This window comes from Eptatretus burgeri, chromosome 2, assembly GCF_056783735.1.
Source record: "Eptatretus burgeri isolate ZD-2024b chromosome 2, Ebu_testis_v1, whole genome shotgun sequence".
In the NCBI taxonomy this organism is placed as follows: Eukaryota; Metazoa; Chordata; class Myxini; order Myxiniformes; family Myxinidae; genus Eptatretus; species Eptatretus burgeri.
In genome coordinates this window covers 70,216,174-70,234,404 of record NC_140962.1, presented here as the reverse complement: position 1 = coordinate 70,234,404, position 18,231 = coordinate 70,216,174, and the positions used below count along the sequence as shown (strand labels likewise).

Sequence of the window (18,231 nt, the reverse complement as noted above, 5' to 3'; positions counted from 1 at the left end):
TTTTCCTGTGAGCAGTGATGCCCGGAATGCTGCTTGGTTCATGTGGAGAGTGTGATGTGGAGATTAAGCAGCTTGAGGGGATAGAACGCACCAGAAACAATGTTCCTGTAAACTATGCTCCGGAGGAAAGGGAGTTGCTTGCAGCTGGTGTACCGCGGACACCTCTGAGAGGAATTTGCCTGTTTGTTTGAGCTGCTATCATTGGAGCACAGAACAGAAAGGCATTTGTGTGTGAACTGCTTGCCGGTGGCATATCTGGGATGCTGGAGAGGTCTTGCCTACTTGTTCTGGACGCCTCAGAGAATAATTTTCCCAGTTGTTTGAGCTGCTGTCATATGTGCACGGAACAGAAAGGCATTCGTGTGTGAGCTGCTTGCCATTGGCATAAAGGGGGTGCCAGAGATGACTTGCCTACTTGTTCTGGACACCTCAGAAATGCAGCTGCACGTCCCATCGCCACTCCACCACTCATCTTCCTCATCCTTTCCCCTCCCACAATATATTTGGACTGGCACAGCCCCATTTGGCTGTGAGGTAAGGGAAGGAGTCGACCCAACACTCCATTCTTTTCTTTTCTTCTTCTTCTTCTTCTCCCCAACTGAATGATGGCCATTATGTCTTTTGTGTAAATAAGATTGCATAAGAATATGTGTTTGGGTTAAATCTGTTCTTCTGTGCCTTTTGCTTGTAAATACTCGCTTTTCAATTATTGTGTGTGTGTGTGTGTGTGTGTGTGTGTGTGTGTGTGTGTGTGTGTGTTAGGGTGGTGGGCTTGGGATCCTAGGGTCCTGAGTTCAAATCCCACTCGACTGTTGAATTAATACCAGGTGGGGTTAACTCTGCCTGTCATCCTTTCGAATCAGCAAAATGCGTGCCAGCTTGCTGGTATCCTGTGTTGGAGTGGTGATCCATCCAGGATTGTGACCAATAGCCAAGGAGACCGCTTAGGCAGCCCCAATGCTCTGCACATAGTATGGTCCCAATGGATGGATGGTGTGTGTGTGTGTGTGTGTGTGTGTGTGTGTGTGTGTGTGTGTGTGTGTGTGTGTGTGTGTGTGTGTGTGTGTGTGCATAAATAATTGTTGGTTGTTATTTCAAATCTGTCTTAGTTGTGCTTTCCTTCATTGGTCTGACACAGTGTACAAGCATAGGTAGATGGGAAGTTGTACCCCCACCGATTGGCTCTACTCATTCGTCAGCGTACACTCACTGTATTGCTTGGAAGTAATCTGAGTGTGCGCTGAGGACACAAAATTCAGTTAATTTAGTCACCTCCTCAGTTAAACAGCCAACGGATAACCCTGTTAGAATTGATGAAATAATTGACGTTTGTGGATGCTTAGCAACCCACCAGACCATGGAGTTATCCACGGCTGGTGGCCACAGGATTTTTCTAATTTTAGTACAAAATCAAGCATAGCTCAGAAATGCTCAACAAACTCAGTTAACCAAATTATCTGTAAAAGAGCAGTCCTACCTAAAAACTTCAAACCTGTTTCCAAATCTTCATGTTCTCTGTGGAAATCAGGGAAAATGAAGTTCTTTCAAAACTGACCCAGCACCACAATTCAGTCCTTAATCTAACAATAAACCTCCAAATTACTCTCCCAATTAATAATCAATCATCTTTCAAATATCATCTGATGTGAAAAAATCTGATTATAAAATTTCCTTTTCAGATCATGGATCTGAAGACATCACCATCATTCCCAGTGGAGTGGCTTTCATATCAACTGTAAGTTTTCAACTTGGCAACAATTTATCTCACAATATTATTAGATTGTTTATTCTGTGTCTCTTCTCAAGATATTGAAACATTTTAACAAATTTATGTCTCGCAAAATGACGAGCAGTTAATTTCAATAATAGATGATGTTTTGTGGGATAAGATATATTTATAGGTGGCTGTTTGATCATATTAGCAGGGAGGACTTCCAGGACACATTGCAAACTGAGATTTCTGCTAACCTTGTTGTACCAACAGTGAACATTGTATCATACATCAAGCTGTGACTAAACACCACCATCAACAATTAAAATTGGAGATAAATTGATATTTTCTCATAATAAACAAAACAAAATTTTGAAAGAGGAAGGAAAGAACTTTCATTCAAGTGTAAGGTAATCTATACTAATAAATGTCAGAGTGTGTGTGTGTGTGTGTGTGTGTGTGTGTGTGTGTGTGTGTGTGTGTGTGTGTGTTCTTCATAAAGCATAACATATTCTCTCTGTAAACTCCCCTACCCCCACGCCTCTCTTTTTGTCCCATCCTTGCTCTATCCCTTCCCAATACAGTCACATATATCTCTATATCTCTATATCTCTATATCTCTATATCTCTATATCTCTATCTCTATATCTCTATCTCTATATCTCTATCTCTATATCTCTATCTCTATATCTCTATCTCTATATCTCTATATCTCTATCTCTATATCTCTATATCTATATCTCTATATCTATCTCTATATCTATCTCTATATATCTATCTCTATATATCTATCTCTATATATCTATCTCTATATATCTATCTCTATATATCTCTATCTATCTCTATCTATCTATCTCTATCTATCTATCTCTATCTATCTATCTCTATCTATCTATCTCTATCTATCTATCTCTATCTATCTATCTCTATCTATCTATCTCTATCTATCTATCTCTATCTATCTATCTCTATCTCTATATCTCTATCTCTATATCTCTATCTCTATATCTCTATCTCTCTATCTCTATATCTCTATATCTCTATCTCTATATCTCTATCTCTCTCTCTATATCTCTCTATATCTCTCTATATCTCTATCGATATCTCTATCTATATCTCTCTATATATCTCTCTATATATCTCTCTATATATCTCTCTCTATATCTCTATATATATCTCTATCTCTCTCTCTCTCTCTCTCTCTCTCTCTCTCTCTCTCTCTCTCTCTTCTCTCTCTCTCTCTCTCTCTCTCTCTCTCTCTCTCTCTCTCTCTCTCTCTCTCTCTCTCTCTCTCTCTCTCTCGACTTGTCCGGGCAGTAGTTATATTAGTCTCTGGACATGTTCCGAGCATGTTTGTCTCCAGACAACTTAGCTCCAGATGCATCCGGGAAGTGTTTGTCACTGGATGATTTGGGGCGGTGTTTGTCTCTGGACATGCCTTTTCGGTGTTCATATCCCGACGAGAGTTTGTCTCTGGACAGCTTGGCTCCGGACACGTCCGGGTGGTATTTATGTCCGGACGGGAGTTTGTTTCCGGATGTGACCAGACGGGAGTTTGTCGCTGGACCCGTCCGAGCAGTGTTTGTGTCTGGACGGCTTGGCTCTGGATGCATCTGGCGGGTGCTTGTCTCCGGGCGTATTTATAGTATGACCGGTAGAAAATGTATTTCAGAAATTATTTTGTTTCCATCTTCACTGTTATTCAATGCAGAAATAATTTTGATGAGAGAGTATGCATTGTAATTAATGCTCTACAGCACCTCTGCCCTCCCTTCCTCTCACCTCACACTGTCTTGACTACACCCCCCTCACTCCTTTCCCCTCCACCTCTTCACACCGCTTTTTGATTCCGCCTACACAAGCCCCATCCACACAAGCCACATCGACACAAGCCCCATACACACAAGCCACATCCACACAAGCCACATCCACACAAGCCACATCCACACAAGCCACATCCACACAAGCCCCATCCACACAAGCCCCATCCACACAAGCCCCATCCACACAAGCCACATCCACACAAGCCCCACCCACACAAGCCACAACCACACAAGCCACACCCACACAAGCCCCACCCACACAAGCCCCATCCACACAAGCCCCATCCACACAAGCCCCATCCACACAAGCCCCATCCACACAAGCCCCATCCACACAAGCCACATCCACACAAACCACACTCACACAAGCCCCATCCACACAAGCCCCATCCACACAAGCCACATCCACACAAGCCCCTTCCACACAAGCCACATCCACACAAGCCCCACCCACACAAGCCCCACCCACACAAGACCCACCCACACACGCCCCACCCACACCAGCCCCACCCACACAGGCCCCACCCACACAAGCCCCACCCACACAAGCCACATCCACACAAGCCACATCCACACAAGCCCCACCCACACAAGCCCCACCCACACAAGCCACATCCACAAAAGCCACATCCACACAAGCCCCACCCACACAAGCCCCATCCACACAAGCCCCACCCACACAAGCCACATCCACACAAGCCCCACCCACACAAGCCACATCCACACAAGCCACATCCACACAAGCCACATCCACAAAAGCCACATCCACAAAAGCCACACCCACACAAGCCCCACCCACACAAGCCCCACCCACACAAGCCCCACCCACACAAGCCCCACCCACACAAGCCCCATCCACAAAAGCCACATCCACACAAGTCACATCCACACAAGCCACATCCACACAAACCACATCCACACAAGCCACATCCACAAAAGCCACATCCGCACAAGCCACATCCGCACAAGCCACATCCGCACAAGCCCCATCCGCACAAGCCCCATCCACACAAGCCCCATCCACACAAGCCCCATCCACACAAGCCCCATCCACACAAGCCCCATCCACACAAGCCCCATCCACACAAGCCCCATCCACAGAAACCACACCCACACAAGCCCCATCCACACAAGCCCCATCCACACAAGCCCCATCCACACAAGCCCCATCCACACAAGCCCCATACACACAAGCCCCATCGACACAAGCCCCATCGACACAAGCCACATCCACACAAGCCACACCCACACAAGCCCCATCCACACAAGCCCCATCCACACAAGCCCCATCCACACAAGCCACATCCACACAAGCCACATCCACACAAGCCTCGTCCACACAAGCCCCATCCGCACAAGCCCCACCCACACAAGCCCCACACACACAAGCCCCACACACACAAGCCACATCCACACAAGCCCCATCCACACAAGCCCCATCCACACAGGCCCCATCCAGAGAAGCCACACCCACACAAGCAACATCCACACAAGCCACATCCACACAAGCCCCATCCACACAAACCACATCCACAACAGCCCCACCCACACAACCCGCACCCACCCAAACCACACCCACACAAACCACATCCACACAAGCCACATCCACACAAGCCACATCCACACAAGCCACCTCCACACAAGCCCCACCCACACAAGCCCCACCCACACAAGCCCCATCCACACAAGCCCCATCCACACAAGCCACACCCACACAAGCCCCATCTACACAAACCCCATCCACACAAGCCCCCTCCACACAAGCCACGCCCACGCAAGCCACAACCACACACGCCACACCCACACAAGCCCCATCCACACAAGCCCCACCCACACAAGCCCCACCCACACAAGCCCCACCCACACAAGCCCCACCCACACAAGTCCTATCCACACAAGCCACACCCACACAAGCCACACCCACACAAGCCACACCCACACAAGCCACACCCACACAAGCCACACCCACACAAGCCACAGCCACATCCATCATATCCACATCATTAGTGATTAGTTCATCAGTTCCCCACACACATCTTCTTCTTCTTCTTTCGGCTGCTCCCGTTAGGGGTCGCCACAGCGGATCATCCGTGTGATCCGCATAGTGATTTGGCACATGTTTTACGCCGGATGCCCTTCCTGACGCAACCCTGGTCGCCTCTGACGACACAGGGATATGGTACACCTATTTTAACCGGGGTATACACCGGCCCAGTACACTGGTACTCATTTCGCCGACCTCGGAAGGATGACAGGCTGAGTCAACCCCCTGGTGTAGTAATTCAGTGGCCCAACGGGGCTTGAACTCAGGACCTTTTGGATCCCAAGCCGCTGCCCTAACCATTGCGCCAACACACCAGGTTTAGTTCCCCACACACATGTTTATTTAATTAAATTTTTTTGCTCCACCCACACAAACCACATCCACAGAAACCCCACACACACAAGCCCCACCCACCCACACAAGCCCCACCCACCCACACAAGCCCCCCCTCCTGTGCGCCCCCACCTTTGAGCCACCACCCGCCTCATGCCACCCCCACCCTTCCCTACACACACAGGGAGGGGAGGGGGGTGGGATGAGGGGGGTGGTGGGTCATTGGGGGAGCGCACCTACCCGCCCCCTCCCCCTCCTTTGCACTTCCTTTGTTCTTTTTTTTCTAATTAAGAATTCAATAATTGAAAGCAAAGCAAATATAATTCATCAAGATTGAAAATATTAAACATTTTTCATTGAGTAAATATTCAGTTGCGAGAATGAACGATCTTTCCCAGCAGTCTGCCTAAGATGTCTTGTGATTTTGAAACTCAATTAACATATTCTGTTCAAAACAAAGAGTGAACAACAATTAGGGTGTATAAAGATGATTATATTATGATATTAATAAAATAATAAATATAACATTTACCTCCAGAAGATCGAGTCTTTTTGTCCATTTCATCCAGATGAGCATTTAAACTGGAACAAGTTTGACATAAATCATCACCCCGTGGAATTTGAACATCTTCCCATTCAAGGTTGCGAAATTCATTCCCTTCACCACCCATGTATGATTCAGTTTTAATGCTGAAAATAAAAAGCAAGTAGTCAAAACATTACCACCAAGTTGTGATATTGCTTTTAAATTAATTACCACAATACCAAATAAAAGGTTGTGTATCAGGAGAACAGAAAGAGACAGATGGAGACAGAAGCAGATAGAGAGAGACAGAGACAAACAGAGAGAGACAGAGACAGAGACAGAGACAGAGACAGAGACAGAGACAGAGACAGAGACAGAGACAGAGACAGAGACAGAGACAGAGAGAGAGAGAGAGAGAGAGAGAGAGAGAGAGAGAGAGAGAGAGAGAGAGAGAGAGAGAGAGAGAGAGAGAGAGAGAGAGAGAGAGAGAGAGAGATAGACAGAGAGATAGACAGAGAGAGAGATAGACAGATAGAGAGATAGACAGAGAGAGAGATAGACAGATAGAGAGACAGAGACAGATAGAGAGACAGAGAGACAGAAAGACAAATACAGATAGAGAGATAGAGAGAGAGAGACAGATAGAGAGACAGAGCGATAATTTCTCACCTTAGACTCGGGTCAAAGGGCGGAGGAGCTCCTTGTGAGCCAACGGCCATCCATACCTAGTGCCCAACTGTGTCTGCGGACGTCCTCCTGCAGTTGGGTCACTTCTTATTAGGAGGTTGGTGGCAGGATTTGCACTCCGGCCACCGTAAAACCCTTCATTCCGCAAAACGCAAAAACGCAAAAAAAATCTGAAAACCCACTTTGTGGGAGTACCTCCTGTGCAGCTTCCCTTCGCAGGGCAGCTCACCGGATGACGGGATTGGGGCAAAGCCTTCGGGACCCCCAATCTTTGATAGGATGGAAACCATGGGGTAACATCCCTGGGTCAGATTGCGGGAGAGTGTGTCGGAGTGGTGCTGAGGTGTCGTCCACCAGACAGCAGTCGCCTTGGGTTAACCTGAGCCGGTCCCTTCGGGTGGGTGCCTGGAATGTCCTATCCCTAAGAGAGGATGATCACCTGTCTCTGTTATCATTTGAGCTCAAGCGTTTGGACATCGGGATTGCAGCTCTCTCTGAGGTTCAGAGACCGGATTGCGGTGAGATAATGGTGGGTGGTTACACCTACTATTGGTCTGGTCGCTTTGATGGTTATCATACCCAAGGAGTTGCTGTAGCTGTGTCCAATAAGCTGACCCCAATGATAATTGAGGTAACACCGGTCAACGAGCGTATTATGAGATTAAGGATTCGTCACTCCTTAGGTGTCATTTCCCTGGTCTCTGTTTATGCTCCGACTGAGGCGAGTGATCTCATCGTGAAGGATGCTTTCTACGCCACACTCGAGTCTGTGGTTGATCAGTGCCCCAGACGAGATACACTTCTAGTCTTGGGGGATTTCAATGCATCGACTGGAACTGATAGGGATGGTTATGAGGTGTGTGTTGGTCCCCATGGGTCAGGAACTACGAACCAGAATAGCACTAAGTTCCTTGACTTTGCAAGAAGTCATGGACTTAGCGTGGCTGGTTCATGGTTTCAGCACCCACAAGCTCATCGCTGGACTTGGTATTCCAACACTGGCGGTGTGGCAAAGGAGATTGACCATGTCCTCATTGACGGTCGTTGGAGGATGATCCAGAACTGCAGGGTCTACCGGAGTGCTCAGTTCCTCAATACTGACCACAGGCTTGTTGTAGCAACTCTAAAGCTGCACCTTAAATCCTGGAGAATGGTACCATCCCAGCCTAGGCAGGATGTTGCCAAGCTCAGGGATGAGAGAGTAGGTGAGGAGTTTGCGAACAGGCTGAGTGGACACTTGGGGGGTCTGGGTGCTTTGGGGGGTCCTGAAGAGTTGTGGAGCGCCTTCAAGACCACCGTCCTTGATGTTGCCGGTGGATGCCTTGGAGCTCACCGCAGGGCAAAGAAGAATTTTGTCTCTCAAGGGACACTGGATACCATTGACCAGAGTCGCAGGGCCAGGCTGAATGGCAGAGCTGAGCTGTTCAGGGAGCTGAGGCGTAAAACTGTACGTGCACTGAGGGTGGACAAGGAGGCCTATGTGCGAGGAATCTGTGAGGGGGTAGAGCATCACCTGTGGACAGGTGATTCTCGTCCCGCTTACAGGGGAATTCGCGCATTATGTTCATTCAAGCCCATCCCTCGGAGCACTGCAGTTCGAGCAGAGAGTGGTAGGCTCTTGACAGAGGAGTCTGAAGTGAAGGCCTGCTGGGCCGGTTTCTTTGAGCGGTTGTACCAGGCTGATCCCCCAGCTGTCGAGTTGGATGTCAAGGGTGTTACAATCCCTGTTGCTGACCCTCGAATCAACTGTGGTCCACCTTCGCTTGTGGAAACACGGGCTGCGGTGAACCAGTTGAAACGGGGCAAAGCTCCAGGGATCTGTGGCATCCATGCCGAACTTCTCAAGGCTGGTGGAAATGCTGCACTCGTGTCGTTGCATGCAGTTTTGTGCTCTGCCTGGAACACAGGCATCATCCCAACTGACTGGAAGAGGGGCCTTGTTGTCCCTCTCTGGAAAGGGAAGGGTGATCGCCAAGACTGCAACAGCTACCGAGGGGTGACGCTGCTCTAAGTGCCGGGCAAGGTCTTTGCTCAGATAATTCTTGATAGGGTTCGTCACCATCTGCTTGAGCACCAGCGTCCAGAGCAGTCAGGCTTTACACCAAAGAGGTCAACGATTGACCGTATCCTTGCACTTCGTGTCCTCACCGAACGCAGACGAGAGTTTCGGCAGGGGCTGCTTGCAGCCTATGTTGATCTCTGTAAAGCGTTCGATTCAGTGAATCGGGATGTCCTGTGGAGGATTCTTGGTCTTCGTGGGGTGCCACCAAAACTGATCGATCTGATGTCTGAACTCGACTCTGGTACTGAGAGTGCTGTGAAGTGTGGTGGTGCCATCTCTGACTTATTTCCAGTTGTTACTGGAGTTCGTCAGGGATGTGTACTTGCCCCCACACTTTTCAGCACTTGTATGGACTGGATTTATGGAGGATGTCGGAGAGATCAAGTTGCGGTGCATCGTTTGGGAATGTCAAGATCTCGGACCTTGATTTTGCAGATGCACTCATCTTTGCGGAGACTTTAGACATCATCTTGGGGGCCCTCGAGGTGCTGAATGAGGAGTCGGAGCCGTTGGGATTACGGGTTTCTTGGGTCAAAACTAAGATCCAGGCTTTCGGTGACATCTTGGATGCTGCTGTCCTGTCTGTGTCTGTTTGTGGTGAGGATGTTGAGGTCGTGAAGAGATTCACTTACCTTGGCAGTGATATTCATGTCTCTGCTGGCTGCGATTCAGAGGTCAATAGACGTCTGGGTCGGGCCTGGGGAGTCATGGATTCACTGGATCATGGGGTGTGGCGCTGCCGGTACCTGTGCGGGAGGACGAAAGTCCGAGTCTTCAGGTCCTTGGTACTTCCAGTCTTGCTCTATGGGTGCGAGACTTGGACTCTGAACAAGGATCTGAGATGGAGACTTAATTCCCTTGGTACCAGGTCTCTTCGGAGAATCCTTGGCTATCGCTGCTCGGATTTTGTGTCCAACGAGCGGTTGCTGAGAGAGACTCTGATGAGATTTGTTACCTGCATAGTCCGTGAGCATCAGTTGCGGCTGTATGGACATGTGGCTCGTTTTCCTGGCGCTGATCCTGCTCATCAGATTCTCTCACCGAGGGAGTCTCATGAGTGGAGGAGGCCAGTGGGCCGACCACGTGCCTCATGGTTGCAACAGGTTGACCATCATCTCAAGGAGATGGGGATGGGCCTGGCATCTGCCTGGGGGATGGCCAGACGGAGGCCCCTGGAGTACCGGCGGAAAGTGGACGCAGCGACGCGCTGTTCTGGCACATGCTCCCATACCTGACCTGACCTGACTCGGGTCATTCAAGATCAAAGGACGTGAGAGAATTTCTTGCCATCCAAGAAAAATATCATTCAAATATTTTCGAAACAAATAAATGTCTTCAAAGAAGTCGTTCATTTTTATCCACTCGTCGTGTAATTCAGATAACTCATTTTCAACATCAGTTGTCAACGATGTTCTGATTGGGGACAACCTGTTAGAAAAAAAAAACAATAATTATTAGTCTTGTAGTGATTTAATTCTGTTTAGAACAACAAATAATGAATTAGGTTGAGAATCTCACCTGTCATCTTGTGAAAACGATTGATCTGCAAGGATGTAGTAATAATCTGATGCTCCATATTCTAAATAAAACACGTTCGGCACACAAGTTGGTTTAAATAAGCAACTTGATGACGTTATGAGAGATTTCACAACAATGGTTTTTCCAGGGTGTGCCCCACATAGGAAATGACTTCGGAATTTTTTGGCTTGGTTTGGGCGAGGTAGCTTGGCTGACTTCAAACTGACTTATTTCAACACGAAAATGAAACATCTTGCTTTGAATGATTTTGATAAAACCAACGTTTAAAAGCTGTTTTTAGCTAAACTTTGTTCTGTTAGTGTTCTGATGATTTGAGATACTAGTACGTGCCCGTAAAAAAAACAAAATATAATAATAATAAATAAATAAATAAATAAATAAATAAACCACACAGGCCATTTCTTCGCTCTCGCGTGCCTGTACATGCGTGACCGGGAAGTTCGATATTATTCGCAGTTACGATTATTCGCAATTTAGTTTTAATACCCAATTATTCAATTAGCGCCAACGTATTTTACATTTTCACAATGTCGTGGCAAGGAAAAACAAAAAGAGAAGAGAAGAGAGAAAAAAAATTACTTCCTGGTTCGGAGCATACCAGCACTCCGATGTTACCAAAATTTATACACCATCTAATATAAAAACGATCATAACTTGGGCCATTGTGTTTATCTATAAATGCGCATAAGAAATCGAGAAATTACTAGAATACACGAAGTCATCACTCTCCGGAAGCCCGTACGTTGTCACCCGTAATGGGGAGCGCGGCTGTGCTTTCCTTCCCCATCGGCCATGCCCATGCAACAATGTGTCTTGCCATTGGTTTGGTAAATAAATGGCCATAACTTGGGAAGCACTTGTCCGATTAATATCAAACCTTGAAAAGGCACATCCTCAGGTCCCCAGCAATATACCTGGCAAGTTTCAATTAGATCGGGCCAGTGGTTTTGGAGAAACAGCGGTCTCACACACACACACACACACACACACACACACACACACACACACACACACACACACACACACACACACACACACACACACACACACACACACACACACACACACACACACACACACACACTGCTGGAATTATAGATAGATAACCACGAGAGACATGGGCACAGAATACTTCCTCATTTTCACAGCACGACTGTGCTCTTAAAAGCACTTCCCCAGTTTACAAAACCGAAGGATAACCCTTTCTTTCATGCTTGAAGAGATAAAGTGAATATACTCAATGGAAATGAATGTTATAAGAAAATTAAGTTATTCGCCAAAGTAGAACATGGACAAATATTCATTGGTTCGCTCTTTGAGTGGAATGAAAATATGAAAGGGAAGAAGTGCTTTAATGGGTAAGTCTCAATTTTACATTTGCTTGTATGGGAGGAAAGGGAATAGGAGGGGAGAAAATCAGTCTCCTATTTTGGGCTTTTGGGGCTTGAGTCATAAAGTTTTTCTCTTTCCCCCATTCATGTAAATGGGTGCCTCAGAAACCACATTTATCCTCCTCTACTATAAATGCCTGGTGTTGGCTTAATGGCTAGGGTGGTGAGCTTGGGATCCAAGGATCCTGAGTTCAAATCCCAATTTTCTATTGAATTAATACCAGGTGGGGTTGACTCTGCCTGTCATCCTTCTGAGGTTGGCAAAATGAGTGCCAGCTTTCTGCTGTCCTGTGTCAGAGTGGTGACCCATCCAGTATTGTGTCCAATAGCCAAGGAGACTGCTTAGGCAGCACCAACGCTCTGCACAGAGTATGGTCCCAATGGATGGATGGATGGATGGATGGAGGATAAGGACAACAGGAAATGTTCATGGATTTTAAGGTGAACTACAAGGGCACTACAAGATAATGGACAAATCATAACAGCATCGTATATGGTATTTGAAAATGGGGCTCCAGCATCATGAGGGGCTCCAGCATCATGAGCCATGTGCTAAATTGAAACACCAAACAGGGTTACTTTTTTGCACTTTCTCATGTGGAACCAATTATTTTCTTACAATTTTTTTTTAATTTATATTTTGCTTATCCTGTACGATGCTGTATTTTCTGGCACTAATAGTTGTAGAATATTTTTTTATGGCATGCCATTTACTAATACACGATGTTATATCACAGGTCAATTATTTATCCCTATATTTACAAGTCACATTAAGTCCTGAGTCACATTAATTTTCTAATGAAACACCTTGTGAATCATTTTAGGGCCTGAAAAGTTCATTTATTCCGAATTTCAGTGGAGGAAAGCCAGGCAAAATTTACTTCCTGGATTTGAATGATGATGCTGGAGTGCCAGTTCCTTTCAACTTTTCTCCTGATTTTCATTCCATGACTTTCAATCCCCATGGCATCAGCTACTTCATTGACCATACAGGTATCTTGCTTATCTGGGCTACTGATATTACCTGGGTTTGTTTTTGGTTTCATAACTGTTTTGTCAATCTGATGATATCTGTGGCAGTAATATTGCAGAAATATCAAGCAGGAAGAACATTAAATGGATGCACCACATTACAAGGACGGGAATTATCGGAGAAGGGTGCAAATAGAGTTGCATCAGGTGTTGTAAGGCTCAGGAGTGGAAAGGGACACACAATCAGGTGGCAATAGAAATGAGACCTAAAATCCTATAGGTTGGAATTTAAGAAAAGATGAAAGGCAACAGTTCCACAGGTAAGAAAATGTACATAAAATATAATTGCTGGTGTCACCTACAAGTGAAATCAGAAGTGACAGAAATGCACACTATATTTGTATGGTATATAGCCAACATTGTTCTGTTATCATGCAATTTCATAACAAAACAAGAACAGCACTCGATAGAGCACATACCTCTGCCAGACTGAACAGCTTACATTGTGCATCCAACTGATAGGCAGGATCTGCATCCAGACCTGAACCATCATTGAATCGACTTGTTCTTGGCACCTAACCAACTCATCCACCTAATTTTGTCATAACTCATCCACAACTTTTTGAAATATTGGTGTGATATGTTGTTTTTCACCACCATCTCTCCAATGGTGTAGAATCAATGAAGAAATTAAAAAAATTATCGTACCTGGATCCGAATTTGGATCTTCACCAAAACTGAATAAATTCTTCCTTGTCACACATGACACACCCAACCTGTGCATGTCCACAGCTTTTTGAATCATCTGAATCTTTTCATCTGAATCCGTCCACAGATTTTTGAGATATCGTGCTATATATCGTTTTTGGCCTAATGGTGAAGAATCACTTATAAAATTCCAGTAGGCAGATCCAGATCTGAATCTTCACCAAAATCTTATCAATTTGTCCTTGTTACATATCCAACCTGTCCACCAAATGTCGTCCAAATCCGTCCACCACTTTTTGAGATATCCTGTTCACAAAAAACAGTCACAGGGGTGAAAACATAACCTCTGTCCACCTTCGGTGGTGGAAGTAAACACAACATGGTAACCCTTTGGCCTTCTGTCTGCTTTAATTTTTATTTTGGGCATGTGATCATCAAACTATGCCTGGTGTTGGCTTAAAGGTTAGGGAGGTGGGCTTGGGATCCTAAGGTCCCGAGTTGAAGTCATGCCTGGCTGTTGAATTAATACCAGGTGGGATTCACTCTGCCTGTCATCCTTCCGAGGTCGGTAAAATGAGCACCAGCTTGCTGGGATGATTGAGCCCTTTGAGTGTCCTGCATTGGAGTGGCGACCCATCCAGGATTGTGCCACAAAGCCCAGGAAGGAGACAGCTTTGGCAGCCCTGATGCTCTATACAGAGCATGGTCCCAATGGAATGGATCATCATCCTAAAAATTGCTGTGTGTATGTATGTCTGAATGTATGTATCTTATAGATTCAAAACAGCTTAGCAATCTCCACTAAATTAAGTATAAATGCTGAGGGTACCCAGGATCAGACCATGGGCACAAAATAATTCCCAACCCCCCCCCCCCCCCACCCAGGTCACTTCTTGAGGGAGTGGATGCTGATAGTTCAGGAAATGCAACATTCATGAGAGCCTCTTCCATGCAGGCAGAAAGTGATAATGCTTAAAGTTTGTTGGCCATCGTTCTTCTACTTTCATTTTAAATATAATAATCATTTTAAATATAACCATTTTGTCAAAAGAGCTTGCTTGCTTCATCTTCTGAAACCATGTGGTACACACACCAATAATTAATTTAATAATATTATATTTAGTTAGGTATCAGTATGACATTATTTTGAACACTTGATGAAAAAGACAAAATCACGAATGCTGCTGTAAATGCACCCCATCGGGGTAACTCTTCATATTTTTCACATTCTTCACTTTTTGTTTTGTTGTTTATTCTTAGAGTCTGTCTTTTTATTTTAAGGCATTTCTTACTGTGCTCCTCCTATGATTTAAAACAAGAGCGAGAATTGCTTTGCAATATTGTGCATGTTCCCTGCCAGTCCGAATGAATGTTTCGGAGATAAAAATTTGTTTGCGTTTAACGCATGCTCGAGCCGATACCGGATGAAAAATGAAAAAAAGAAACTCTCGAACCCACCGTGTTTGGGTCTATTCAGCACAATTAAAGGAAAAACAACTTTCATTCACAGATATATTTTGAAGACTTGAAACCAATAAAGACAACTTAATGAAAAACCCGAGATAAAAATTAGTTAGATACTTTATGACAAACCGGAGATTAAAAAAATAAAGAATTAAAAACCCGAGACAAAATTTGTTCGTTTTAACGCATGTTCGAGCCGATACAGGAACCATAATTAAGAAGAAGAAGCAACTCTCGAACCCACCATGTTTTGTTCGTTTCTCGGCTTTGCCTATTTCATATTAAAATTACCTGATGTACATACATTAAGCAAAAACATGTGTACAGCCTATGTGCATATGTAATACGTTGTAATTACACACGTGGGAAAATTCCAATTGCATTGGGCCGTGGACAAAACACCCAGACCTGAGGCCTGAGGCCTGTTGATCTGTGCTGCTTCATAACCCAATGCACGTACATGAAGCAAAAACATGCGCATGGCTTATGTGCGTATACAACACTATCTGGGATCATTCCAATTGCACTGGGCCATGGACTAAACACCCAGGCCTAAGGCATAAGGCCTGCCGATCCATGCTGCTTCATGCAATGGTGGCGCATGATTTTATTGGGGTGGAGTCAGACTAGCTGTCCAGACAATGGGTATAAAGCAGTGAGGTGGAGTCAGTTTCAATTTTACATTTGCTTGGATGGGAGGAAAGGGAATAGGAGGGGAGAAAATCAGTCTCCTATTTTGGGCTTTTGGGGCTTGAGTCATAAAGTTTGATGTCAGGTCAGGTTCGATCTGTGACCTGCTACAGGTACCATGTAAACCTGTACTAACCTGTTCCATGGTCGGGTTGTCGGCGACTAAACCGTCTCCCCCACCAGGTTTTCTGGTGAGGGGGGTGTTTGGATATGGACACCCAGCAGGATTAAAAACAAAACCTGTCAAAGGGCGGAGGAGCTCCTTGTGAGCCAACGGCCATCCATATCTAGTGCCCAACTGTGTCTGCGGACGTCCTCCTGCAATTGGGTTACTTGTTATTAGGAGGTTGGTGGCAGGATTTGCACTCCGGCCAACGTAAAACCCTTCATTCCGCAAAACGCAAAAATGCAAAAAAATCTGAAAACCCACTCCGTGGGAGTACCTCCTGTGCAGCTTCCCTTCGCAGGGCAGCTCACCGGATGACGGGATTGGGGCAAAGCCTTCGGGACCCCCAATCTTTGATGATGGGAGGGAAACCACGGGGTAACATCCCTGGGTCAGATTGCGGGAGAGTGTGTCGGAGTGGTGCTGAGGTGTCGTCCACCAGACGGCGGTCTCCTTGGGTTAACCTGAGGCGGTCCCTTCGGGTGGGTGCCTGGAATGTCCTATCCCTAAGAGAGGATGATCACCTGTCTCTGTTATCATCTGAGCTCAAGCGTTTGGACATCGGGATTGCAGCTCTCTCTGAGGTTCGGAGACCGGATTGCGGCAAGATAATGGTGGGTGGTTACACCTACTATTGGTCTGGTCGCTCTGATGGTTACCATACCCAAGGAGTTGCTGTAGCTGTGTCCAATAAGCTGACCCCAATGATAATTGAGGTAACACCAGTCAACGAGCGTATTATGAGATTAAGTATTCGTCACTCCTTCGGTGTCATTTCCCTGGTCTCTGTTTCTGCTCCGACTGAGGCGAGTGATCTCACCGTGAAGGATGCATTCTACGCCACACTCGAGTCTGTGGTTGATCAGTGCCCCAGACGAGATACACTTCTAGTCTTGGGGGATTTCAATGCATCGACTGGAACTGATAGGGATGGTTATGAGGTGTGTGTGTTGGTCTCCATGGGTCAGGAACTATGAACCAGAATAGCACTAAGTTCCTTGACTTTGCAAGAAGTCATGGACTTAGGGTGGCTGGTTCATGGTTTCAGCACCCACAAGCTCATCGCTGGACTTGGTATTCCAACGCTGGCGGTGTGGCAAAGGAGATTCACCATGTCCTCATTGACGGTCGTTGGAGGATGATCCAGAACTGCAGGGTCTACCGGAGTGCTCAGTTCCTCAATACTGACCACAGGCTTGTTGTAGCAACTCTGAAGCTGCACCTTAAATCCTGGAGAATGGTACCATCCCAGCCTAGGCTGGATGTTGCCAAGCTCAGGGATGAGAGAGTTGCTGAGGAGTTTGCGAACAGGCTGAGTGGACACTTGGGGGTCTGGGTGCTTTGGGGGGTCCTGAAGAGTTGTGGAGTGCCTTCAAGACCACCATCCTTGATATTGCCGGTGGATGCCTTGGAACTCACCGCAGGGCAAAGAAGAATTTTGTCTCTCAAGGGACACTGGATACCATTGACTAGAGTCACAGGGCCAGGCTGAATGGCAGAGCTGAGCTGTTCAGGGAGCTGAAGCGTAAAACTGTACGTGCACTGAGGGTGGACAAGGAGGCCTATGTGCGAGAAATCTGTGAGGGGGTAGAGCATCACCTGTGGACAGGTGATTCTCGTCCCGCTTACAGGGGAATTTGCGCATTACGTTCATCCAAGCCCATCCCTCGGAGCACTGCAGTTCGAGCAGAGAGTGGTAAGCTCTTGACAGAGGAGTCTGAAGTGAAGGCCCGCTGGGCCGGTTACTTTGAGCGGTTGTACCAGGCTGATCCCCCAGCTGTCGAGTTGGACGTCAAGGGTGTTACAATCCCTGTTGCTGACCCTCGAATCAACTGTGGTCCACCTTCGCTTGTGGAAACACGGGCTGCGGTGAACCAGTTGAAACGGGGCAAAGCTCCAGGGATCTGTGGCATCCATGCTGAACTTCTCAAGGCTGGTGGAAATGCTGCACTCGTGACATTGCATGCAGTTTTGTGCTCTGCCTGGAACACAGGCATCATCCCAACTGACTGGAAGAGGGGCCATGTTGTCCCTCTCTGGAAAGGGAAGGGTGATCGCCAAGACTGCAACAACTACCGAGGGGTGACGCTGCTCACAGTGCTGGGCAAGGTCTTT

The 18,231-nt window shown here is 46.5% G+C and overlaps 1 protein-coding gene across 1 annotated transcript in view; it reads left to right on the top strand.

Annotated features, from left to right (window-relative positions):
* Positions 1–18,231, top strand: part of LOC147032260 (serum paraoxonase/lactonase 3-like) — a 139,731-nt gene that overhangs the window by 32,268 nt on the left and 89,232 nt on the right. The window contains exons 4-5 of the mRNA XM_085869685.1: positions 1,680–1,735; positions 12,941–13,109. Coding sequence (XP_085725811.1) covers positions 1,680–1,735; positions 12,941–13,109 — 225 coding nt within the window. The remainder of the gene's footprint in view (positions 1–1,679; positions 1,736–12,940; positions 13,110–18,231) is intronic.